The sequence below is a fragment of the Juglans regia genome, chromosome 2, assembly GCF_001411555.2.
Source record: "Juglans regia cultivar Chandler chromosome 2, Walnut 2.0, whole genome shotgun sequence".
Classification (NCBI taxonomy): Eukaryota; Viridiplantae; Streptophyta; class Magnoliopsida; order Fagales; family Juglandaceae; genus Juglans; species Juglans regia.
In genome coordinates this window covers 19117491-19143589 of record NC_049902.1, presented here as the reverse complement: position 1 = coordinate 19143589, position 26099 = coordinate 19117491, and the positions used below count along the sequence as shown (strand labels likewise).

Sequence of the window (26099 nt, the reverse complement as noted above, 5' to 3'; positions counted from 1 at the left end):
CCAAAGGTCGAACTTCTAGTCCATTAGCCCTTTTTCATTTTCTTCTCATGAACTGAGTTATATGTAATGGTGTACTCTTTTGATTCAATAATTCTATTTAAAAGTCTTTATACTACATATTATTTACGCAACATAATTTAATTTGAAATATAATTTTTATAATTGAAGTACTACATATACAAAAGAATTATATAAAAATAAACTCACAAAATGACATGACTTTATATAATCATTTAGATTTATTTTATGATAAAATTAACTCTATAATCTAACGTATCATATTAAATCATATTATTTTATGAATTTAATTTTATATAATTTCTTTATGATTAGATCATTTCTTGTCTTATAATGTATATACTGATCCTTGGCGGCCGGGCCCCGTCCCTGGTCCTGATTCCTTAAGAGCGAAACAAGGAGATTAAACCGTAGTTTAAGATAATGAGAGCCAGGAGGTCCCTTTAAGTTTAAGGGCCATGGCCCATGGATCTCTTTATAAACGAAATTAAATTTGCATGGAAAAAAAAAAGAAAGAAAACTGGTAATTATGGGGCCCATTTGGCATTTGCCCAAGAAAATGAGATTCTGATACGTAAGTTGACCGAAAAGGTCTGCCACTTCAGCCTCTGATCAGTTTCATGCTCCCAGTTTTCACAAAGCGTGGCACAATTTACGCAAGCCAGATCCCCACGTGAATTACCCTTTATGGTCCTCAACGTGGCTACAAATTACCAACAAATTGTGTGACACTAAATCCAATTTCTTGACCATTTATAATGTGTGGGTTACAAAACCCATATGATCCGGGTTTGATAACTTTTACCATAATCTGTTGGTTCCATGCAAATTCAATATAAAATTAATAGATTAAGATTGAAGAGTTTTTTTTTTCCTTTTTAATTAAATAGTTACAATTAAAATTCACTTGTATATAGTCTAAGATCTATTTGACATGCTCAAATTAGATTAAAATTCACTCGTATCAAATATAAATTCGATTTAATATAATTTGACGTGACATATTAAATTGCGAGTCATTGTTCATATAATATAATCATTGGAAAGTGATACATGAAGTTGATGAGTTTTTTTTTCTTTTTGGGGAGGGGAGGGGAGGGAGTGCGTAATTGGTCAGACTCCATCATGACATAGTGGGTTGATTTTATCACAAGGGAATATGATTAGAGGGGCAGGCAGGGCAATGTTGGAGCTGCTCAGAATTGCTTTTGGATGATCTCTCAAAGTATCTTTTCCTTCTACTAACATGTCTTGAAATTGTCCCCTAATTTGCCCGATTAAAGCTTCAAAATATCTATGCTTTTGAAACGGTAACTATTTGCAAAATGATTTTTAATTATTTAGAAATTCAAAATTATAGAATTATTGTATGAAACTTAAAAGAGAGTAATATAGAATACACGATGGATTTTTAAATAATAAATTTATTTTGGGTATATCATATTTCAATGAAAAATTCTAACCACTATCATTTTAATTATTATCTCATCTTATATCATCTTATTTGATATCTGATGGTTGGATAAAAAGTAACAAATGATAAATAGTTTTGCAATCACTTCGATATATTCCAAATACATTAACATATAAGTTATGTTACATACAGTTATTTTTGCATAGTTTTTGTACACTCTATTGATGTGATTTTTCAAAACAGTTATTTATATTAAAAAAAAATAATGCAACCAATCACATTAGTGAAGTGCATAATAAATACGTAAAAATGACTGCACATAGATTTTTTATTAACACGTAGTCATTAAAATGAATCATCATAATCAATATATTTTCTTAACCTTGTTAAATAAAGATTTCTAATTTTGTGGACGACTAGGAACCAATATTTTATAAGGTATTACTAATTATTGTGGAGATATCCTACTAAACAAAAGCTCTAAATAACTATTAACTACAACTCTAATTTAATTCTTCAATTTTTATTTTATTTTTTATTTTAAAGTTGAAAGAGAAGATCTTGAACTGTTTTGCCTTTTAAAACACGCCAACTTGTTTAAAGAAATTTAGAAGGGTGAGCCTAATTTTTAGCACCAAACAATGAAGAGAAAGATACGCCAGCGAGAAAGAAAGGAAAGTGACAACGTTTTCCTTTGCATAGTTGCTGTCTTTTTTTGGGGTTTTGGTCAAAGCGATTAGGAAGGGCACGTCAGGCTCCCTCACTTCATACTCTCATGTAGTACAGCAGGAGGGCGTGGAATCAAAGAATCACAGCATTCTGAACACCGGACTGCTTAGAAACCGAATCTACTGGTTCAGTCCGATCCAATTCGGTTCTATACATTTTTCGATTATATATATATCTATGCAGTATGCTAGCACTAGCAGTTTTAGCCAATAAAAAAGCCCGTGAGAAAAAAATAATAAAAATTAAAAAAAATATAGTATGCGGAGGTTGTCTGAATAGTAAGAGGTGGTGTAAATTATTTCTACAATTTAGGTCCTTTTTGTTTTCACAATTCCTCACAATTTATTTCATCTAATTATTATATTTTTTTAAAAATTTCACACAAAATAAAATAAATAATTTAATTTTCTCAAATTTTAAAATAAAAATAATATTAAAAAAATATATTCTAATAATATTTTATTTAACTTTTAAGTTTAATTTCAACTCATTTCATCTTACCTGCAAAAGTAAATGATAAACTATAAATAATAGAATAGTATGTAAATAATGGTGAGTTTGAATTAAAATATTTTATTAGATCGAAAATTATCTATTTTCCAATTTTGGAGTGGATAATTTTCGAGTATTATGTTGCTCCTATTTTTTCTTTGTTATTATTCTTATGAGCATGAGCTAACTTTTTACCTACATGATTGTCTCCTCTTTTTTAATTTTTTAAGTCTTGCTTTGTTGTTGATTTATTTGTATCTCTTGAATATTTATCTGCTGATGCGTTATTTTAAATTTTTTGGGTGTCTAAGTTTTGATGTTTTCATGATTTATCTGTAATCTCTAAGTGTCTACATGTAACTACAGCTTTTTTTCCGCCACATGTGAAGACTATCAATAAATTTGAGTACCGTTTTTTTTTTTTTTTTTTAAATAGATGATTGTCAAAAATACCCAAAAAAGCAAGGTGATGAAATAAAATATTTCCTCTTTCTTTATAAAGCAAATATATCCTAACCGCTTTCCATACCCCCAAGAAAGTAAAAACAACTATTCTTGGAGGTTATTTTCCATACCCCCAAGGTTCATCTTCAAAATCATTGATTCTATGCTTCACGCCAAAACAACAAACTCAGCAGGTAAACAGCAGAGATAGAGAGCTAAAAAATGATGAGAAAGAGAACTACAATAACAATATACATAAAATAAAATAAAATAAAATAAAAAAAAAAAGAGACTTTTAAAATGAATAAAAAAAAAAAAAAGGGAGAAAGGACAGTTTGCTGAAGAGCTGAGAGTGAGGAGAGGTGTGCAGAGCATGTTAACAGAAGAATCGAAACACTTTGGTACTTTCAAAAGACCCAAGTTTGTCTTGGTCCACAAGCAAACCCACAACAATACTTTTATCATCAGTAAAATAGGGTACACACCTTAAAATGATGGGTTCTGCTACTCATTCATGGATGCTACACCTAATTGGTTGTTACAGTGAGTATAAATCCTTTGAATTTGCCATGGAGCTACTCTAATGCAGTCTTTAAATTTAAAAAAAAAAAAAATTATAATAATATTTTTTATCTTTTACCTCATTGACTGTACACGTAATATTCACTCCGGACTGTGTAAATAAAATTTCTTGAGAAGCCGAGCACTAAAATTTTATCAGAAAATCAAAGCTACACACAAATACTAGTTAGAATTTTGTAAAAGCAAATCTGTGCATCATCATTCAGAGAACTGAATGAATTGAAGTCACTGCTGCAAATATAAATAATAGTTAGACATAAAGTGAATCACCAAAAAGCATTTGATTTTACTAACAAAAGTAAGGAAAAATGTTCTAACTACAGCCTACAACACAGGAAAAACAACCCATTTTTTTTTTACCCAATTAAACAAAACAGCATGAGATGTTAGAAATCAAAGAATTATGCATCTGAGACCACACTGAAAACATCTTCTTCCACCGGAGCAGGCAAGTTGAGATCTATGGCACTTGTCTCCGATTTCAAAGGACTTGAAGTTGCAGCATTTGTGACGATTGTTGTAGTAGTTGTTGTTGTTGTTGAAGAAGAACCCAAGAGGTGAGATCTCTTGTGGCCACCAAGTGCTTGTCCAGACCCAAACACTTTGTCACAAAATGGGCATTCAAAGATTCTCTCATTCCCATCATTACCCGTTTCATCTCTGCAGCAAATCGTTTTGTGACTGCCCAGTGCTTGAAAGGATCGAAACGTTTTCTTGCATTTATCGCACCGATGCTTCCCTCGAACCTTCCTAATTTTGATCTCCTCTGATTCCCGAACCTTAACTTTGACCGATCTTTGTACTTGTTTACCTTGTTCTTCATCTTGCTCTTCGTTGTTTCTCATCCATATATCCCTCGAAAGCATCATCAGGCACATGGCAACATCTTCTTCTGGAGAAGTATCAGAAACCGAACTCAGCAGCTCGGGCGAGTCGACCAAACTGGAACTGGGCTTTGGCTTCTTCATTTCCACGTTCTGACTCTGAATCTCCGACACACCCGGTTTCCGATTCCGCTTGGATCGTTGGCGAGTTGGGTTCTTTGACTCGGTCTCGCTCTCCCTATCCTGGACCACAGACCCAGCATCGACTGCAAAAGAGAACTCAGGATCTGCAAGTCTGAAGCTTTTCTTGGGATTTTCTCTCAACCCATAAATCAAAGCTTTGTCCTCAGCTTCTTCTCCGAGGCTTTGATCCTCTTCTTGTTCTTCACCCGAGGAAGAAGATGAAGATAAGGCTGGCTCAGTAGGGCCACCGAGTTGCTGTGGCTTTGGAGGAAGAGGCAGGTTGGCCAAATGAGCCTTCATGTGACCACCCAAAGCTCTGCCATTAGCAAAAGTCCTGAAGCAGAGCTTGCATTTGTGCCTCTCCATTGGCACAGAAAAGAGAGAAGAAACAGAGCAAGCAAAGATCAAAGCTTTTTTTTTTTACCCTCTCTCTCTTTCTCTATCTGTGTCTATGAGACTTTGAGAAGCATTGGGAGATTGGGAACTTAAAAGGAGTAGGTGACAAGCATTCCTCCACCAAAAGACAGCACAACCCAAAAATTAATATGGTTTTTGGTATAAAAATACATATTTCTCAATTAATTTTATTTTTCAGAGCGGCAAAAAAAAAAAAAAAAAATGAAAATAACAAAGTGTGATCATGAGTGGTGAAAGTGGGACAAGTAACATGCAAACCTTGCCCCATCTGGATAATAAGCTCTTCTTTTTACCACTTTTTGCAAGCTCATAAATTGCCAGTTTGGCAATTATACAGCTCTTTTCTGAGCTTTTAATACATTCAATTATATTCCATAAATATGAAGGGATTCATTGCCAAGAGCCTATAAGACCATCATCCCTCTCCAATTTTTGCCCCCCATTATAAAGTTGATCATGCAGCATGGTTTCAATTTAAAGTTTGTTGGGCGGATTTATCATGCAAACCTTTTGTTTTAAAGCCATATTGCATGATTTTATCTTTAGCGGATTGAATTTTAACATCTTAACCAACTTTTCCCCGTCGGTTGTGGACATGTTAACAAACATATTGAGATGTCCAATTTGCATAGCTCAAAAGTGCACCATTTCACGTTTTCCCTACCTCAAAACCATGCTACATGCTTTGATTTCTTTTGCTCAAATTTGGGACCCATTCCAATTGTGTTTTCGACACAAAATTGTCTTTCTGACCACCACCTTCAGCGGACACACATTGCACATCACTTCCCGGCCAGTCGCCAATCTTCCGATTCCCAATAGTTTGTAGAATGTTTGTCATAGAAGTGTTGATCTCATAAAAATAAACTCATTAACTAATATGATTTTATGATACGTTAAATCTATTTTACTATAAAAATAGTTTTACAATATAATGTACCACGACAAACAACGTCAGTAAGTGAGTTTGCTTTTGTTAGATTTCTTTGTATCTAAGACATTTCTCTTTTGGACCTCATATTTATCAGATTTTACCCACTTTGCTCCCCCACTCCCATTAGTGGAAGAGGAAGAGGAAGTATATACTCCATCAAATACACCACAATAATTAATTACAAAGCACTAGTTGTGCATGAAAATTGAGCTGCCTCATTCAATGCCGTGTTCATATATCCTGATGCATTAGTGTCGGTGAATATGGGGTTACCAAGTCAAATGGGTGGCTGCTCACTTTTACAACTCAAAGCACAGTACTGGAGTTTGTTTGGAAGTTATTGGAGCCAAGACTTTTGTCTATTGTTATTGGTGCTTTGTGCATCTTACGAATTTTCAATGTAACCGGAAACTTCTCCCCACCTGTGGTATCAGTTTGTTTCCGGATACTTGGTCCAAATATAAGACGATTTTTTTATTTATATATATATATATACACATATTAGAAATAAAAATGACAATCGTGAATGTGTAAATACTGTACAATTATTTTGAAAATTAAATAGTTACAGTCGTAAATGCATAAACGCTGCACAATCATTTTAAAAAAATTGAATAAATACAGACCAAATGAAAAAAAAAAAATTTAATAATAAATTTTATTCTTTTTTAAAATGACTGCACGATACTTAATTACTCCACAATCGCATGTATCATTAATCTATATATATAGAGAGAGAGAGTAAAATAAACCTCTGAATTAAGCAACTTGCGCGGAGGAATTGGTCCACTCGCTGAAGTGACTATACATCACATTGTGCATAAGAAGCAGCTCCTTGATTTACTTTTAAAAATATATATCTATAAAGCTCTTGACACCATCTTTTTTTTTGGGGGATGTCTGTCTGCCTTAATGAAAGTTGGTAGCTAATATTCAACCAACAAAAAAAGGCAAAATTGATGGTATCTATCACAATTTAAATTTAGAGCTCGTTTAGATAATGAAATGAGATAAAATAATTTTAAATGAGTTAAATAAAATATTATTATGATATTATTTTTTAATATTATTATTATTTTAAGATTTAAAAAAGTTAAATTATTTATTATATTTTATATGTGAATTTGATAAAGTTGTAAGGTTGAGACGAGATGAGATGAGATGAGATGGATTAAGAGTGTTGTGAAGGAAGCTTTACATGACTTATAAAAATTTTAAAGATTTTTCTAATGAAGAAATACTACAAAGAAGTCTTACATCACATACATCCATTTAACCAATATGTGATTTGTTAGTTTTGTTATTCTATTTAAACACACATATTTAAGCATTAAGATATAAGGATAAAAATGAAAAGTCACATATTAATTAGGTAGGGCTGTGTTATAAGGCTTTCTTGTAGAATTTTTCTTCGCCAATATCATCAACAACTACGGTAAAACTAGGGCACAAACTGATAGTAAGAAATTGTAAATCTAATTGTTATCGATAGAGTAAGTGTTGAAAAAAAAAATACGAAAAAGTATGTATTTTGTTGCAATATAGGTTCACCTTTGTTGTGGGTGTTATGAAGAGAAATGTTTGCTCTACACAAAATTTAATAAAAATAAATTTATAATCTAATGTGATTTTATGTGATATGTCAATTTGTATTCCTTTAAATTAATATATATGATATTTCATGTCAAGAGATGTTAGTTTGTAATCCTTTAACATTTGTGTAGAACGGGAGAGGTTTTAATAGTGAGTTGAGTTGAGATGAGATGAGATGAAAGTTAAAAATTAAATAAAATTTTATTTTTATTTTAAAATTTGAAAAGGTCTTTTTATTATATTTTACATAAAAATTTAAAAAAATTATAATAATTAGATGAGATGAGATACTCCTATCCATCCTATACTTAGAATGGGATCGATTTCTTCTATTAATAATTATATTTTGTTAGCACCGTTACGTTAAACCGATTTCTTCGGTTTAAGCATATTTTTGGACTGTGATTGATTTTGAGCTTTTGAAAACAGAGGCCCCTCTTTCTAACATTAAGAAAAGTATAAAGCCCAGCTTAGATTGGACTGGGCCTTTTTGTATGTTTTGAAAAGCCTGATTTTTATTTGGACATACAAATTAGAGTCCATTTTTAAATTAAGGACTCCAATTTTTTTAAATAGGCTGCTCAGCTTCAGAATTCTAGGGAAAAAAAAAAAGAAAAGAAAAGAAAAGAAAAGAAAATGAGAACTAACAATAAAGTTAGAATTAATAATATTAAAGTATAAAAAATTAACACTTAAAAGTAAGCAATATTAAAGCAAAGTCAAAAGAAGTAAGAAACTAGCAGAAGCAAAATTAGAAGAAAAAGATAAAAGCAGCATCATCATCTACATCACAGTACAAAATACACACCACACCACAATTCTGAACTTTGGGGGTTTACATCATACATGAATACTAAGACAAATGGAGGGTCCCAAAGTACCAAATCCAACTACCAGCACCAATGATCAAATTCCAACACCACACCACCAAGCAACAACATTATATTCCAATCCAACACTCAAGCATCAATAAAGTCCCTACTTCCAAACTCCATGTTCCATCACCATCAAGTGTTAAATGAATAGCATTGAAAACCAACAAATGTTAAACAATACTCCACCACCACAAAATGTAAAGAATATAGAATAATAAAAGGAGTAACCTCAGTAGGTTCCTCTTCCACCCACACTTGTTCAGAATTTAACATTAATACTAACTTGGTAGCAGCATCAACTGCTCTATTTTGATTTCTGTTCACATACATAACAGACCAGTGCTGATGAGCCATCAAAGAGCCTTTATATCCTCAATGAGTTGACCATTCCAAGAATAATCAAATGAGGTCCTGTTGGCAGCATCCACAACCAATTTTGCATCACCCTCGAACTGGACACCCCTCAAACCAAGTTCATGGCACAAATTTACAGCTCTAAGCAGAGCCCAACATTCTGCTATAGCAGCAGATTGGATACCACTTATGGAGGTAGCTAGAACTGCATGTATTTCACCCTAATGATCCCTTACTACAACCCCAATACCCATTCTCTCAGTTTCTCTGACATAAGCAGCATCAACATTAGCTTTTAGGAAACCAATTTCTGGTGGGATCCAACCTTGTACAACATCTGTCACTGCTGTTACTTCCTATAAAGCTTTATTCAAAACCTGTGGACCTGGTGTGGCAGGCACTTCAACATCCTGGATTGCCAACTGAAATAAAAGAGAAGGGCTTCTAAATTTGTTACTAAACACAAACTCATTCCTCCTTTTCCAAATGCCATGAAAAACAGCAGCCACTCTATTCATAATACCTTCATCTTGTCTGGAAACCAGATCACCCCATAAGGATTTAAAGTCAACATAACTCTGCTTCCACTTCTGTAAAGGACTAATCAACTCCCCCCAAACATCCACAGACGCAGGACATTGCCACATAACATGTATCACAGATTCCTCAGCCAGTTGACATATCGGGCACATTGAATCCTCAACTATCATTCTTTTGAACAAAGTTTCTTTTGTAGGTAAAATATTGTTTAGAGCCTCCCACATTAGCTGTTTTACCTTCCTTGTGCAGTCTAACAGCCACACCTTCTTCCACAACTTAGAATCATGTGAAGATACAGAAGTCTGACCTATACCTTGGTTCTTTATTTCAAAATTAGTAAAATAGGTAGATTTCACTGAGAACAAACCCTTTTCTGTTAAACCCATATTACCTTATCCTCCATACCTCTAAAGCTGATGGGAATTCTATTAATACAGTCTGCTTCCTCCCTTCTAAATATTGAATATAACATGTCTCTTTTCTAGGTCTTAGAATCTTCATATATAAGTTCATCCACAATAGCATCAGCATTCAAATGGGATGTTGGTGTTTGGATTTGGAAAGTCGATGGGATTGGGATCCATTTATCTTTCCAAATTTTAATTTGCTTTCCATTGCCAACTCGCCAAACATACCCCCTCTTTACCAAGTCCAAAACTGAGTAGAAACTCCTCCATATGTGTGAAGGACAATACCCCACTTTTGCCTTCAGTACATGACAAGATGGAAAGTATTTTTGTTTGAAAACCCGAGCATCCAAGGATGAAGGATCTTGAATGAACCTCCATACCTATTTTTCTAGTAGCACCCTATTGAAACAATTGAGATCCCGAAAGCCCAAACCTCCCATGCTCTTTATAGCTCCAAGCTTTAACTAGCCTCTCCAATGTATCCCTCTATTGTCCTTGCTATGATTCCACCAAAACTTGGCAATCAACTGCTCAATTTCCTTGAGTAAACCTTTTGGAAGCCTGAATACACTCATTGTGTATGCTGGTATTGCTTGAAGAACACTCTTTATCAAGACTTCCTTTCCTGCTGTTGATAGAAGTTTTGACTTCCAACTCATGACCCTTTTCCAAACCTTGTCTTTTAGTCATTTAAAAGTATCATATTTTGATTTTCCCACAACAGCAGGTAAACCTAAATATTTATTGTAGTTATCGCATATAACTCCTTCAACATGATGGAGGATACATTCCTTCACAGAAGCCCTTGTGTTAGAGCTGAAAAGAATTGAAGTTTTTTGTTTGTTTAGCATTTGCCCAGAAGCCTCTTCATACATATGTAAAATTTGGAGTAAATTGAAGCATTCTACTTCCATAGACCTGCAAAAAATCACACAGTCTTCAGCAAAAAGGAGATGGTTGATCCTTATGCCTCCCTTAGCAGCAGCCACCCCTTTAATCATTCCCTTCATTTCAGCTTGTTGGGGTAAATTACTGAGGCCCTCTGCACATAGTAAGAACAAGTACGGAGACAACGGGTCACCTTGTCTTAGCCCCTTTAAGGGTACAAATACATCTCCTGGTTCTCCATTAATCACAATAGAATAGGTGACTGACCTGACACAAGTCATAAGCAACTTGATCCAATGAGCACCAAACCCCATTCGAATTAGCATTGCTTCCAAGAAATCTCACTCCACTCTATCATAAGCTTTAGACATATCTAGCTTAATGGCTATGCACCCTTCTCTGCCTTTCTTCCTAGCATGCATTGAGTGGAGAAGCTCATAAGTTATCATTACATTGTCAGTGATCAAACGCCCAGGAATAAAGGCACTTTGGTTCCAAGAGACAAATCTTTATCAAATCTGATTTTAATCTATTGGCTAAAACCTTAGAAATCAACTTATACCACACATTGCACAAACTAATTGGGCAGAATTCATTAACTATATTTGTAGAATTTACCTTTGGAACCAGAGCAATAAGAGTATGATTTAATCCCAATGGCATGCTGCCATTGTTTAAAAAGCTCAAAATCTCTTTGGTCACCTCTGCCCCAACCACATCCCAATGGTCTTGGAGAAAACCTGCACTATAGCCATCTACCCCTGGTGACTTGAAAGGGGACATTTGGCTTAAAGCAGCAACAACTTCTTCAACACAAGCTCGGTCTAGTTGTTCCCTTAGATTAGGAGTGACCCTTTCTTCCACCCCTTGTAAGCATGCCTGAATAGAGTCTAAGGAAGGTTGAGAGGATTGAAATATCTGGCTAAAATGGTTCCAAAAACCAGTTGCAATATCCTCTTTTGTCTCCAACATCTGCCCTGACCCATCCTCCACCATCTTAATAATACTTTTCTTCCTTTTTCGATTGACACAAGCATGGTAGAATTTAGTATTTCTATCACCTTTAGCCAACCAATGGGCCTTCGCACGTTGTTTCCATCTCAGATCCTCTATATCCAAGAACTCTCCTAGCTCCTTTTGAGATCTCTTAATTGCCTGCATATTTTCTGCACTTTCATCCAATTCCAATTGCTTGATTTCTTCAACATTTTGTTTAATTGCAGCATCTCTATTCTTGTTAAGATTCCTGCTCCAGGCCTTTAAATCTCGACTGCATGCTTCTAGTTTCTGCTGTACCATCCCATGGCTTGAATGCAAACCGCCCATTTTTTGCCAAGCGGCTCTAATGATCTCCTTACACCCCATCTCTTTAGACCAATTGTCTTCATATTTAAAAGAAGGTCCAAATCTTACTGTTGAGCCACTGCTGTAGGAATATTCTAAAACAATTGGTCAATGATCTGAACATAAAGCACTCAATGTTTCAACTTTAATACTATAAAACTCCTCCCTCCACAAGTTATTAGCCAATGCTCGATCTAACCTCTCTTTTGTGAATGAGGAATCATCATGCCTATTGCTCCAAGTGAACTTGCATCCACTCCACCCCAGGTCGTATTAGCCCCCTTCCTGAAGAACCTCTCTAAACATATTAATCTGAGATTCTAAACGAACTCTACCTCCTGTTTTCTAATCGTGAGCCAAAATCTCATTAAAGTCACCTATGATGCACCACCCCATATTTCTTGGATTAAAGGATTTGAGTAATTGCCAAACATCCCTGGTGAGTCTGGACCCCAGCCTGCGCCGTATCAAAATTAAACTCGTCATCAATAGTTGAAGAAGAGATCTTACCTCTCTTAGACCTAGTCCCCCCAGTACCCTCATCTGTAGCCGTTCCAGCAAGCCTTTTTTCTCTAGAGCGAAATTCCTAGTCAGATACCACAGTGTGTTGACCCCTGGCCCTCTGTTTCCATCGCGAGTTGCTCTTAGTATGTTTCGGTGATTGATCTATATAGGAGTTGGAAATTGCTGAAATCAAAGTGTACCCTTGTGTAGTTGTATGTGAACGAAGGATGCCCTTATACCCATTGTTTGCATTGGGTTCTTTAGGGGCCAAGGCCTCATTAACAACCGTTCCTATACAGCCCATGTCACTTGAGCCCACCATCCTAGTAACTTCCTCCAACGGCGTTTCCCGCTCGATAGGATTTGAGTCAATATAAGTCTGCCGTTTTGAAGATACTTCCACTGTAATTGGTGCAACTCTTATCTCCTTCAGCAGAGTCCGTTGAGAATATGTAACCGCTTCCCCCACATTCGGGCCAGTTGCTATCTCAGTGATATCCTGTCCCCCATGCACTCCGATAAGTCCGTTATCCAACCTGGGGGGATTCACAGCAGAATTACCAGAATTGCCCTGATCGGAATCCTTCCACCGCCACCCAAGATCAGTCCTGCCCTGTGAACCTTCAGCCTCACTTGCTCGATTCTCATTATTTAGGCCCTTCAATCCTCCTATCTTCCCCTCAGAACTTACATCGGTGGTTGAGAAAGAGGACCTACGTTTATAGTTATCATCAACCCGAAGCCAACGGCCAAACTGTGGTGCATTTGGGTAATTAGAATCAGCAGCCACGGAGCACCCATTAGCACCATGTACAATCCACCCTCAACTAAAGCATAACCGTGGGAGTTTCTCATATTTTAATGTCAACCAAACCTTTTTCTACTATACCATGAATTTGACCTCATGCTTTAGGTTTCAGCAGATTTAACTCAACCCGCACTCTCAAGAACTTCCCCCATTTGATACCATCCTCGTCGACATCAACGTCAAGAACTTTCCCCACAGATTGCCCAATACGCTCTCCCCAATCCTTGGTCATATGGCCCAATGGCAGATTAAAAATCTGCAACCAGAAGGGTTCCACATTGATCGTCATCTTCCCAGGTTGAAGATCATCCTCATAAGGCTTCATTATAAAGAGAAAATTATCAAAAAGCCATAGCTTTCCTTCAAGCACAAGCTGTCTGTTTGCATGATTTGCAAAAGTGATAATGAAAATGTTCTTGTCAACTTCAAGAAAACTGGCCTGTTTGCTAATCCTCCAAAATTTACCCATTGTGTTTGCAACAATTTCCTTCCCTACAATCCGATCCACTCAAATCCTCCCTATCAAACTTCGTGCACCCTTCCGTTGAATTTCCTCATCGCTACCAGAATAACAGTCAATTATTATTTCCTCTTCTTCCGTTAGTCACAGATTGCCACACAGGTCCTTTATTTTGTCCATGGAGACCCCCACCGAGCTTTCCTCCTAAATATATCCTTACCATGGTAGACTATTTTCACCACCCCTGGAGAAATCGCCAAAGAGGAGACTCCTTTTTTAATGTCTTTCTATGTTTAATGTAACGTTCCGATCCCAAATGTTTGGAGAGTTAGCTTTTAATACTTAATATCAACTTCAATAACACAACTATAAAATCCAGAAAACTCCATAAAATATTAATTCATTTAATCAACCCAAATGTCTATGTTCCTTCATGGGGACAACAAAGAAATTCTTAATAACATAAATTAAAAACTCTAAAAAAACTCGAAATTATCCTTAATTCATCAAATCAAAATAATCGAAAATAAATCAATTTACTAACTATGACTCTCAAATAAGCATTTGTACCCTCATGCACTTATTCCACTACGATTATCACGCATTGCTAAAACTTCATACTCTTGTTATCTAACTGAACCATCAAAATTATTTGAAAAATATTTGGAGATAAGGGATGAGTTATCAACAACTTAGTAAGTAGAGAACATATACTAGTGTGTAAACATTAGCATTTACAGAGTTCAAAATGCAGAACAAAATATTTTCTTTCAGAATGCAGAATCAGAGTATTAGTTTTCAAAGTGCAGCGTCAGAACATGTTATCAAAAATATCATAGCAAAAATTTGAAAATATTCATAACCAAAATCCCTTTGGCATAATATAAAGTGAAACATCACATCTTATCTTATCATATAAGAACAGATACCATGTTTAATCTTGTGGTAGGGTTGTGCAAACCCTGGTAGCTAACCAAGCAAAAACAGAATGTGAATATTTTCCTTATTCATTCTCGGAACCCCGAGTGTGCACATAGGAAAGACAACGCAGAAAACCACTCTATTTCCAAAGTGGGTGCACCAGAAACAGAAAAGTTGGTACCAACCCAAACAAAGGCCACAATTTTACACCGGTGGTAAGCTCAAAACGGAATAGAAACAGAAATAGAATGTTATGCCAGAGATTTTCAGAAATCACATCATATCATATCAGAGTACAGAACATCTTCAGAACAGAACAAAATCAGATCATAAAAATATAATTTATGCACAAAATTTCATATTCGCTCCCTTTTGCAAAGTTTAGAAACAAAATGTCAAAAATAAGCTAATGTCTACACCATTCATGCTAGAAAAATGCTTTATTCTTAAACAGAATCTCATAAGTAATGCATAACAAATAACCGAGGTAGTTCAATTTTCTTTTCATAACAAAATATGCATACTTTTCAAAAATCAACCTCAGCCCATTTTATTTTTATGGAAAGTCTAGTATAGGAACCCCGCTTACCTGGACTTCTTAACTTATCAGAATTTCTCCACAACAGTACTGAATGAAAGTCAATCGTCTCTTATAAAATTGTCACGTAACTTCCTTAAATAAAAAATCACATATTTCGATGTTTAACCCTGAAATGCTAAAAAAAACTATCCTATTTTACTTCTTAAAAAATCTAGAATTCTCTTAGCCCTAAAATATCATAATTTCTCAAATATCTCGATATTCAAAAAAATCTCTGACTATTTAAACTCTAACTTATTTATTACCGGAAGCTAACTATAAAATTAATACTAAATAATAAAGTTATAAACTTGTAATTACTATATGTTATAATACTTTTTAGACTAAATTAAAAAAAATGAGTGGGAGTACATTTTAAAAAAATACAAAGAGTTTTATAACTGGAAGGGCACAAATGTGAAAACACTTAAAAAGGGTTTGAGGTGTTTTACGAAAAAATAATGACCAAATGCTTGATGGCATTTTCATAATTACTAGGGATATCAAGACCATATACTATAAAACTATCTACACGTTAATATTTTCAATAAGTCCAAAGCTTCTACTTGTTTCTAGGGAAAACCGAAAACCCAGTAAAAAGAAGAGGAGACTAAAAGAGGAGGTGTGCGACAGAGGCTCACCGTGAGGGAAGGTGTGTGGCGCTGGGTGCGGTGAAAGGTGGTGAACTCGGCGACTGTGCACTAGATGAGAGAGAGCAAAACATGAGGGAAAGAGATGAAGCTCATCGTGAGGCACGACGGACTGGGGTTGTCGGTAAGTCCTTGGCAATGGTTTCTGTGAGGTATCGACGGTGGAGATTGAAGGCAACAGTGAGGTGCAACACCCAGTGAGAGGCCAACGGAGGGGGCTCGATGGACGGCTTGAGCAAAAACTTGCTATGTTTCGGAGAGCAAAAATAGGGTTGTTTGTGGCGAGCCATGATGGCTAGCGGTGGTTGCCCTAGACATGCACTTGGGCTGCGACGTGGGTTGTACTCGGTTTGGGCAGTGTGGTTCCGTATGGAGTGGATGCACGGGAGTTGTTGTTGCTTTTTTTTTTTCCTGATGTAGCAACGCCATGGAAAGTGACGCCACGTTGCGTCGGGCTGACTCGTTTGCCGCAGTGGAGTGGTGGTTGAAGAGGGTAGCAGCGGCTACAACTTGGTGGAGGGTTTGACGGAGGCTGAGCTGGAGTGTGTGAAAAGTGGTGGTTTGGTGCAGTGAAAGCATGTTGCGACTAATGTGCGTGGGTGGGGACTGTCGTGGGAGGTTTGCGGCAGCTATAGGCTTGTTAAACTATCACACGCAAGCCGTACGTATGTATATATTTATAGGCGATGAACAAAAACCCTAGAGAAAGAGAGGAAAGAGACGTGCAATATAATGCATGCCGTGGAAAATGGATGAGGAAAATGAACTAGATGAAGCCGTGCACGACGAGAAATCTGTGGGGCTGTGCGATGAACTGTGAAGTTGCCGTGTGAATATATAGGTGATTGAAACAAAACAAAAACAAAACCCTAAAGCTGAGGAGAATATAGAGGCATGTGTGCATGGGAGTGCAATCATGCGTTGCGGCGAAAAGAAAATCATAAACTCAGTTGGTTTTAATGGTTTAAAAGACACGGGTGTGGGCTTGGGTCTTGGGCTTTTTCTTGAGTCATCGATCACAACTTAATTTCTAAAAATAATTCAATTAGTCCAAAAGTTTTCTCAACTCATAAAAATATTTTTAACCTAATTATAAACACCAAAGAAAATAAAATCATAAACCTAAAATCCGAACACTCAATTTGATTTTTCATACGCATAAGCCAAAAAATATATAAAAATCAGGCTTGACTGGGTTCGGGTGTTACATTTAATGTAAAGAGTATTGTTGAACCCTATATTATGTTGCCAATGAGAAAATATTAAATCCTTAGCTATTGGAATAGCATCCATTCCCAAGTTTGTTGTGTAAACTAGAAGTTCACCTATGGATATATATAGAAGAATGGTGAATGTGATCTCATATTATTTGAGATAGAAACGTTTTTACTTTTTATAAAGAAAAAACTACTCTGCCGCCCAATATTTACCGCTCCATTTGACCGTTCAATGAATTTTGTTTTTTGTTTTACTTAATGATTAATGAAGTAATTTTTAGTGTATTAATATATTTTTTTTATATATATATATTTTTTAAAATATTTAAAAATGATAAAAAATGTGAATAAAAAAATTGAATAAAAAAACACTACTTTTACACTAGCGGTTACTTGCAAGTGGCACAGTAGTGCAACTCTTTTATAAAATATCAAATGGTTCCAATTATAAGATTAACTGATCATTATTTGGAAGTAGAGCTGTAATCGAGCTGAGCCAAGCTAGCCTTTGGCTTGCCGAATTTGACTTGACTCAAAATACTCGAGCTCAAGCTCGAGATTTTTTTTTATTCTTTGTTCGAGCTCGACTCGATAAGCTAAACTCTCAACTCGAGCTCGTCCCACAAACGAGTTCGAGTCAAGCCGAACTCGAATTGTTTTTTTTTTAATTTTTTGAATAATATTTAATAATTAATAAATTAAATAAAAATAAAAATAAAAAATCTAATATTGAATTTATACAACTAACAAGTAGAATGTCTATTGAATTATAAAATTTTAAAAAATCTATAAATTAGTAATATCTAACTAGTTGATATTTATCCAAAATAATAATATATTATATGCCTACATATATTATTAATACATACACTTAATATAATAACATATATCTATTTCATATATAGTTCCCATATATTAGTATATGAATTTATTATATTTTATCGACTAATTATTATACAAATTATAAAATATACTTATGAAGTATATTCACTATATAGACATAAGCAATTAGATTACATATTATATATTTAATTATAAAAGTGGTATGCTTATATTATTAGTTACTATATATATGTGTGTGTATATACACATAGATGTATGTATATATTTATCAATATATGAATGAGTTTTAATCGAGTTGAGCTAACGAGTCGACTCGAGCATAAACGAGCCTTAGCCGAGTCGAGTCGAGTTTTGTCGGGTATACGTCATTTACAATTCGAGTGGGTATCTGCTTTTATGAACGAGCTTTTTTTTTTCCACCAATCGAGTTCGATTCAACTTTAACCGAGCGAGTATCGAGCAGACTATCAAATAGATTGGTTCATTTAAAATCCTATTTGAAAGTATAAGTCTATATATGCCTTTGACTTTCGTTATAGATATTTTTATAGATATATTTCTTGATCAGTAATAATAATGCCACTCATTTGAATTATTTGAAGCCCAAAGCCCAATTTTAAAAAGGAATAAAAATCAAAATCTATTCCCCTGATTTCTATCTTTATACCTTTTTTTTTTTTTTCATTTAGGCTACATTTGTATACTGAAGTGATCTCAGATTATTTGAGTTGATCTATGAATAATAATATTTTATAGATCATCCCATTGAAATGTATTTAAATATAAATAGATTGAGATATGTGTTTGAACGTATGAAGTAGGTTCAGATGAGTTTAATTTTAGAAATTGAAAAAATAGTAAATTTCATGAATGATTGGTTTTGGATGAAATGAGCTATATATATATATATATATATATATATATATATATATAGCACCAAATGGGGAAAGTAAAATATTAATTATCATTTTCTCACTTATTTTTTTTTTATGTAATATTAAATGATTGAAAGGTAAGTAAAGGATGATAAATAATTTCTTAATAATGTAATATCACATAATTAAGAAGATGGCGTGAGAACGATGATTAAATTGAGAATGAATTATATACTACACTTCTCATCAAAGATATTCTTCAAATGTGTTTTCTATCTTTCTCCCTCCTCTCCGTGTCGTAGCCCTACTGCCAACCACATGCTAATTGGCAACTCCTAACTCTCCTAATCAATGTGATACCGATCTCCTTGTCTTTTCCACCAGAGTTAAGCTGGTAAGTCACGCTTTGCAGCTTCACGATTTTTGCGAATTTAATTTGTTGATAGACTTGGAAATGAATTAATAACGGATTTCATTTTTATTTGGAAGTTAATTAAGGCCATCATGTTTGGTTAACTCATTTTTTTAAAATTAAGAAAATAAACTTTTATCATCTTTTAAGATAAAAAAAGTCTTCTAAACTTTCATAATTATTTGCCTAGGTTTCAGTGAGAAATTACAAAAAATAGAAACTTTTTTAAAATGAAAAAAAAAAAATTATACCTAAAAAATTATATTCAAATAATTTTAATTATACCTACTCACAAACTCTTATATACAAAATATATCTCGAAGAAACTTTTATTTAAATTTTTCTTGTTACTTTCACGAAACCTAATAAATGAAAAACTCAAAGTAACGGATCAATTTAATTGTAGACAATAATTCAAGAATTCAATACAAATAAGAAAATAAAGTGCAATCAAGATAAGTAGGTCTTAATTTATGTCCTGGTGCAGGTACTAGTCCGCATTTTTACAGACATGTCTATTTCATTGATTCTCTCTTTGAGACACTGTCAAGATCATTACGTCTTGAATCTTATTATAAATAGTTATATTTTTCATTATTATAATTAAATGTGTTTTATATGAATATTTCAATTTAATTAAACTTGGGCCTGGTTTGAATACTGGATTGAAATGAATTTAGATGATTTGTAAATAGTAATTAGATATTTGAGTTGAGATGATATAAGTTAGAAATTGTTTGAGTTAAAATATTTATGAGGTTTTGGAAAATGAGGGAAAAAAAAGTTGAATAAAAATATTATAAAATAAAAATATTGTTAGAATATAATTTTGTAATATTATTTTTGTTTTGAGTTTGGAAAAGTTGATTTTTTTTTGTTTGAAAGTTTGAGAAAATTGTAATAATTAAGTAATGATTAGATGAAAAAGTTAAAGATTTGAAATTGAAAAGTGTTTGTGTTTTTTGTGTTTGGATATTGAGATGAGATAAAATAAGATAAGATGAAAGTATCTTTCTATCCAAATCAGGCCTTATTAATATAAAATTATCTAATCCTAGGATATAAAAGTTGAAGAAAAAAATAGGTGGAGACGCGTTTATTAATATGTAGGGAGATTGAGTTCTGTTGGTGTGTAATTCATATGAAACTATATCAGTTTGTAGATTTATTTTTACAAAATCTTTTTGTGACTGTAGTACTTCTTTTTCTCCAAGGGACCTCTACCATCTGTATAAATTTTTAAGTACTCAAACCCAAAGGGCCAAAGCTCATAATGCTTCAGTAAATTTTACATTCTTAGAACATTGTTGAGAATTATGCAAAGCTTATTATCTTAATTAGAAATAAACATGACTGTAGGTGCATCTGATCAGCAAGTCAGTCATCTATTATATCATGGTCTTTCTTGAGTACATTCCATTTTCCTTTTGTATCTAACTATGACACGAAAGTAGCACATTTTCTGCTGCCATATTTACTAACTTAAGAGAGGCTTCTTTGCACTGTGCTCACTTGCTATGTCATCCTGATCTTCATGGTGGTAACCTTCTTTCCCTTTTGCCCACAGCACAAAGTAGAGGCCAATGAACATGAGCAACATGCCAGCAAGGCTGCATTCAACATTCCAATATTGTCACATGTATATTTTCACTAAGCGCGCGCGCGGCGTCGTATTGAACAGGATGATGACTATCTATAAGTAATTTTACCTTCCAATATTAACGGTGTCTCCAATGGTGGCCGCTGAGAGAATAACCGAGCAGACTGTACTAATGGGGCTGAAGGTGGAAACAAAGACTGGCCCTCTTTTCTTCATTGCCCATCCGCTGAAGCTTACACATACTCCATTCACAAATCCTCCCTGTGCATTCAAATGTTTACAAATGCATTAATAAAATATTCTTTCGCAAAACATGCTAGCTAGCTGCTTAAATCATGTTTGGCTCAAGTGAAAAATCACAGGCCGGAAAAGAAAAATCAAAGGAACAAGTGGTGGTATTTTACCAGCAGAGAAAATCCAATCAAGTCTCGGACGCTCAGAAGTGGCCAACCCAATTCAATTTTGTGATCTTGAATTAGTTGGACAGCTGCAGTCATAACCACGCCGATCAAGGATGTTATTGCACACAACGACATTGGTGCAGGAAAATCAATCAATGTTGTTGCCTGTCAATCATTGTTACCTTATTAAAAATTAAAACATGTAATATCCCTGTAATTATATTCTACACATGATGATCATGTACGTGTATATATAGGTCTCATTTATTATTTTGGTTTCATTGAGGTTAATGTTACCTGCAAAACAACACCGCTGGACAAAGCAAAAACTGCAGCAACGAGGTAGAGGCAGCCGATGATCTTGTCTTTGTCCAAGTCAATTACAGGTGAGGGAGATGAAATTCGGGCCTCTTTTTCAGCAGCGCCTGTACTGTGCATTATGCTCATTGTGAGAGCACCTACAACGCAGAGCAACGTGCCTATTATCTTCACTTTGCTGTACAAGCAACCCAGTTTCACCTTCTCCATTCTGCATTAATGTAATTTTATATTGCATGCAAACTACATCACTAAGCAGACAAATATCATTCTCCACCAAAACTCATTGCCCAATCTTGTATTACCCAAAAAAAAAACAGAAAAAAAAGAAGAAGGTAAACAAGCTGCCAGCTATAGTACCTGAAAGTCCAAGCAATGACAAAGATAAAGCCAGGAGCAAGGTTTGGCATGGCTGTAGCCATTGCTGGTGAAGTTAGCTTGATCCCCTTTAGAAAAAGGCTCTGGAATAAGGTCACCCTGCAAACAAATATATTAAAGGAAACAAGTATCAGCTGCCGCCGTGCTTCCTTTCCATTTCCTTTCTTCAAACCAATATTTATTTTGGTAATTTTCGCCAGAAAAGTTTGGACATTAATTCGCATAAAAGAGAAGCACACACTCGCACACATGATGAAATTTTGGAAGATATAAATCATGAGCTGAATCAGATCAGTACGTACCACTGATCCCATAATATTTGCACATATATATATGGCTGTACTGTTGATGGCTACTATTGCTAAAGTATTTGTAAAAAAAAAAAAATTAAAATTACTCAGACCCTTTATAGTACTAGGGCTGCAGTTAATAATATTGTTACTGGTTACTCGATCCGAGACTTTGGCTGAGAAAAATTGTCACATTATACATATTTAATTATTTATATATGCAACATAATCATGAACTTGGAAGTCATGTTAAATGGCATTTCACGTCTTTTCTTTTCTAAAACTTTTGTGCAACAGGCCAACTGATCAGAGATTCGTAAGATAAAATTTGTTAAAGAGTATTTATTAATAAGAAATGTTACAATGAAGCTTTACATCACACATCTTCACCTAACCAACATGTGATTTATCATTTTTACTATTCTATTTAAATACATATTTAAGCATTAAAATAAAATAAAAAAAATGACAAATCACATGTTAATTAGATGGAGGTGTGTGGTAATTAAAGGCTTCTATATATGTAGAATTTATCTTTATTAAAAAATCACAGAAAAATTATACTCAGTAGTCCTACACCACACACCTACTTTTAGTTTTTATCTTTTTATTTTTTTTTCCTTAGTATGTGTGTGCTGTAGGGCTGCTGAATAGAAGAACTCATAATCAAAATTTTAATATTTATTAATAGAGAAATGCTACTTATCATCACCACACCATACACAAATATGTAATTTGTCATTCTATTTAAATACACATATTTACATATTAGTATGTGTGTATTTAAATATGAAGGTAAAAATAATAATTACATGTTGGTGTGTGGTGTAGGAGATGACAAGTAGAATTTTTCTTATTGATATGTTAATTTTTTTTAAATAAATGATAATTTATCATAACATTGAAGTATGCGACCTAAAATTTGCAGGCTAAACTTTTCCTACCTACCATTTGAAAAAGAAAGAACTAAGTTGTTAGGTAGAGAGAGGAAGATCTTTCTGAAGGTATTCCACCAAAACACACTACCTAAATAAGTAAATATATATATATATATATATAGAGAGAGAGCGAGAGGGAGAGAGAGAGAGAGAGATGTAGATACATAGAGATATATGTTAGTCGAACACATACGGCATGCATATGAGATGAGTAGTTGCCACTTCAATCAAATTCTGATCTTCACCTCTAAAACAAGAAATGTCATATTCTACTTTGATTTCATAATGTTTGAACGACAGATGATCATCCACTTCGTGTTGTTTGACCAACAGGTGAATATTAGACGTCTATGGTCTTCTTTTTCTTTATCTTTTTTCAAGGATCAAGAGTTTGAAGATCTATAAGCAAGCTGTTGATTGATGGGATTATAATCTTGTACTCTCTGTCTCATAATTTCGTGTTTTGGGGAAGATCATGAAGAAATAAATAAATAAATAGTGAAAAACGTCAGAAGAAAACAGAAAATCCAGATGCGATAGGGGAAAAAAGGAAAATTTTGAGGATTATGGTGCTTACGTGTTTGAAAAGAAGAAAAAAAAAAAAAAAAAGAAGAAGAAGAAGAAAAGGACAAGACATGATCTATTCTTTGGTTTCCCCGCCTCCTCCCGTCCAAAAAAAAAAAAATCAACTTTTTCAAAGAAATATAACGCATATAAATAAAAAAATAAATAATATAATAATGCCCTTCTTCCTCATTTTTTCCTACGTATTACAACTTTATAATTAATCTTAACTCATGCAGTACTTCTAAATACAGAAATATCTGGATGAAAATTTTCTTACCCTGCAAAAGAGATCAAAAGCAGCTGAGTTATCAATTTCGAGCTGAGTTTCTTGGGCCACTTGCTCCTGCAATTCATGCACAAAAACTTTCACTTGAGCTCATGAAACCCTATAGGATAAAAATAACAAGGAAAAAGCAAAATGATGCCAAGCATTCACCAGAGAGAGAGAGAGAGAGAGAACCTTTCAAAATAGATGGAAATGGGAGAGAGGATGAGGAAGGTAGCAAAGGCAGAGAAAATAACAATGGTGAGAGGATTGAGGCCCATAGACATAAGATAACTTAGCAACACCGAGTTCCCTGCGTACACAAACTGCACCCCTATCAAACCCCCTATTATTCCCAAAGCTTCAAACATTTCCTTCCTCATCAGCTCCATTTTCTTTCTCTCCAATATCTTCTTCTTCTCCTACACAAAATATGTACACAAAACTATTTCTTTCAAGTTCTCTCTCTCTCTCTCTCTCGTTACCAGAAACAATTTCCCATTTCTCCCTTTTCCTGCTTTCCTTGTGTGGCGGTGTTTCTGTACCCTTCGTCGTCTTCTTCTATATTTCTGTTTTGGTAAGTTTGTACCTTTTTTTCCTTCAACAACAACCACTTTCAGGTTTAAGCTGCTCAGCTAATGTTCATGGCGGGGCATCCCTATACAAGCTACCAGTCTTCTCCCTGGCCTCTTGTCCTTTTCTTGGTATGTTTCGGAGACAGTGGTAGGTAGCCCTGTTAATTTTATTAAAACTCCATATAATAATAAATATATATTTTCTCAAAAAAATAAAATAAAATAAAGATATATTTTATTAGTGGAGCTATGTTTGCCACCTCCATGTGTTTTTTAATTCAAGTCGTACGTTTCATCTGTTAAAATTTCTAAGAGCATTCTCATTGGATTAGCTAAAAGCTAAATCCAATGAGAATTTAGCTATTAGGTGGATAAATTGCTCACATTGAATTAGCTATATTCCAAATATTTAGAATATAGCTACAGTAATATCCAAACTAATTTTCAAATTTGAAAGACACTATTCATTCATCAAATCATTTTTATATTATTTCTTTCTCTTTCATTTTAATATTAATTATTTCTCTCTCCATTTTAAATGACAATTGAAAAAATATAATTAGAATACAATTACAAATTAATATATAATATTATAAATAGTAAAATATGAAAAAATAAAATAAATTCATAATTAAAAAAATTAAAAAATTTTCAAAATTATTAATTACTCATTACTATATAATGAATAAATAGATAATTCAATTTGGAGATTTAATGTGAATAGTCAAAATTGAATTCATCTTATATTATTTTATTGTCATATAATGAAAAAATGGCTATTCCAATGTAGAGATTTATATAAATGGAATAGCTAAAAGTTAAATTCATCTTACATTCATAAAAAATGTACTTTAATTTAGCTATTCCAATGAGAGTGCTCTGAGGATATCCAACTTGCTGATTTGATTCTTTTAAAGATTTTAAATGTTAAAATATTCAACTCGATTCTTTTTAAGATTACATTTTAAGATATTCCTAGTATTTTGTTTTTTACACGGATTAATTCTTGTATTCATGTTTTGAATGGTTTGACTGCGATGTTAAGATAATTTTAGATGATATAAATTTGATTTGTAAATTATACTATTTTATAGATTCTATTGAGATTACATATTTGAATGTAAATATTTTCGGCCTCGTTTGTTTTTAGAGATAAGATAAGATAAGATGAGATGAGATGAATTGAGATTAAAGTTAAAAAGTTGAATAAAATGTTTTTAGAATATATTTTTTGATATTATTTTTGTTTTAGAATTTGAAAAACTTGAATTGTTTATTTTATTTTATGTGAAAATTTGATAAAATTATAATGATGAGATAGAAGGTTTTCAAAGTTTTGAATTTTAGTCTTGAAAATAAACCAGGCCTAAGTTGAGATAGATTTAAATTTTTTTATAAAAATTTGAAAAAAAGATATATACCTACAATTTTTTTATAATTATTTTACAACTTATTT

At 33.7% G+C, this 26099-nt stretch overlaps 2 protein-coding genes across 2 annotated transcripts; both read right to left on the bottom strand.

Moving 5' to 3' along the window:
• Positions 1-4027: 4027 nt before the first annotated feature.
• LOC108989911 (zinc finger protein ZAT4-like) lies at positions 4028-5203 on the bottom strand. The gene has a single exon (XM_018963675.2). The coding sequence runs from the start codon at positions 5050-5052 to the stop codon at positions 4081-4083; it is 972 nt and encodes a 323-aa protein (XP_018819220.1). The 5' UTR covers positions 5053-5203; the 3' UTR covers positions 4028-4080.
• Positions 5204-20585: 15382 nt separating this feature from the next.
• On the bottom strand, positions 20586-24702 carry LOC108989944 (WAT1-related protein At5g47470-like). Its single transcript, XM_018963723.2, has 7 exons — positions 24264-24702; positions 24081-24146; positions 21991-22107; positions 21610-21841; positions 21316-21477; positions 21021-21172; positions 20586-20921 (listed from the first exon to the last, which is right to left on the bottom strand). The coding sequence occupies exons 1-7, from the start codon at positions 24458-24460 to the stop codon at positions 20789-20791; spliced, it is 1059 nt and encodes a 352-aa protein (XP_018819268.1). The 5' UTR covers positions 24461-24702; the 3' UTR covers positions 20586-20788.
• Between the last annotated feature and the right edge of the window lie 1397 nt (positions 24703-26099).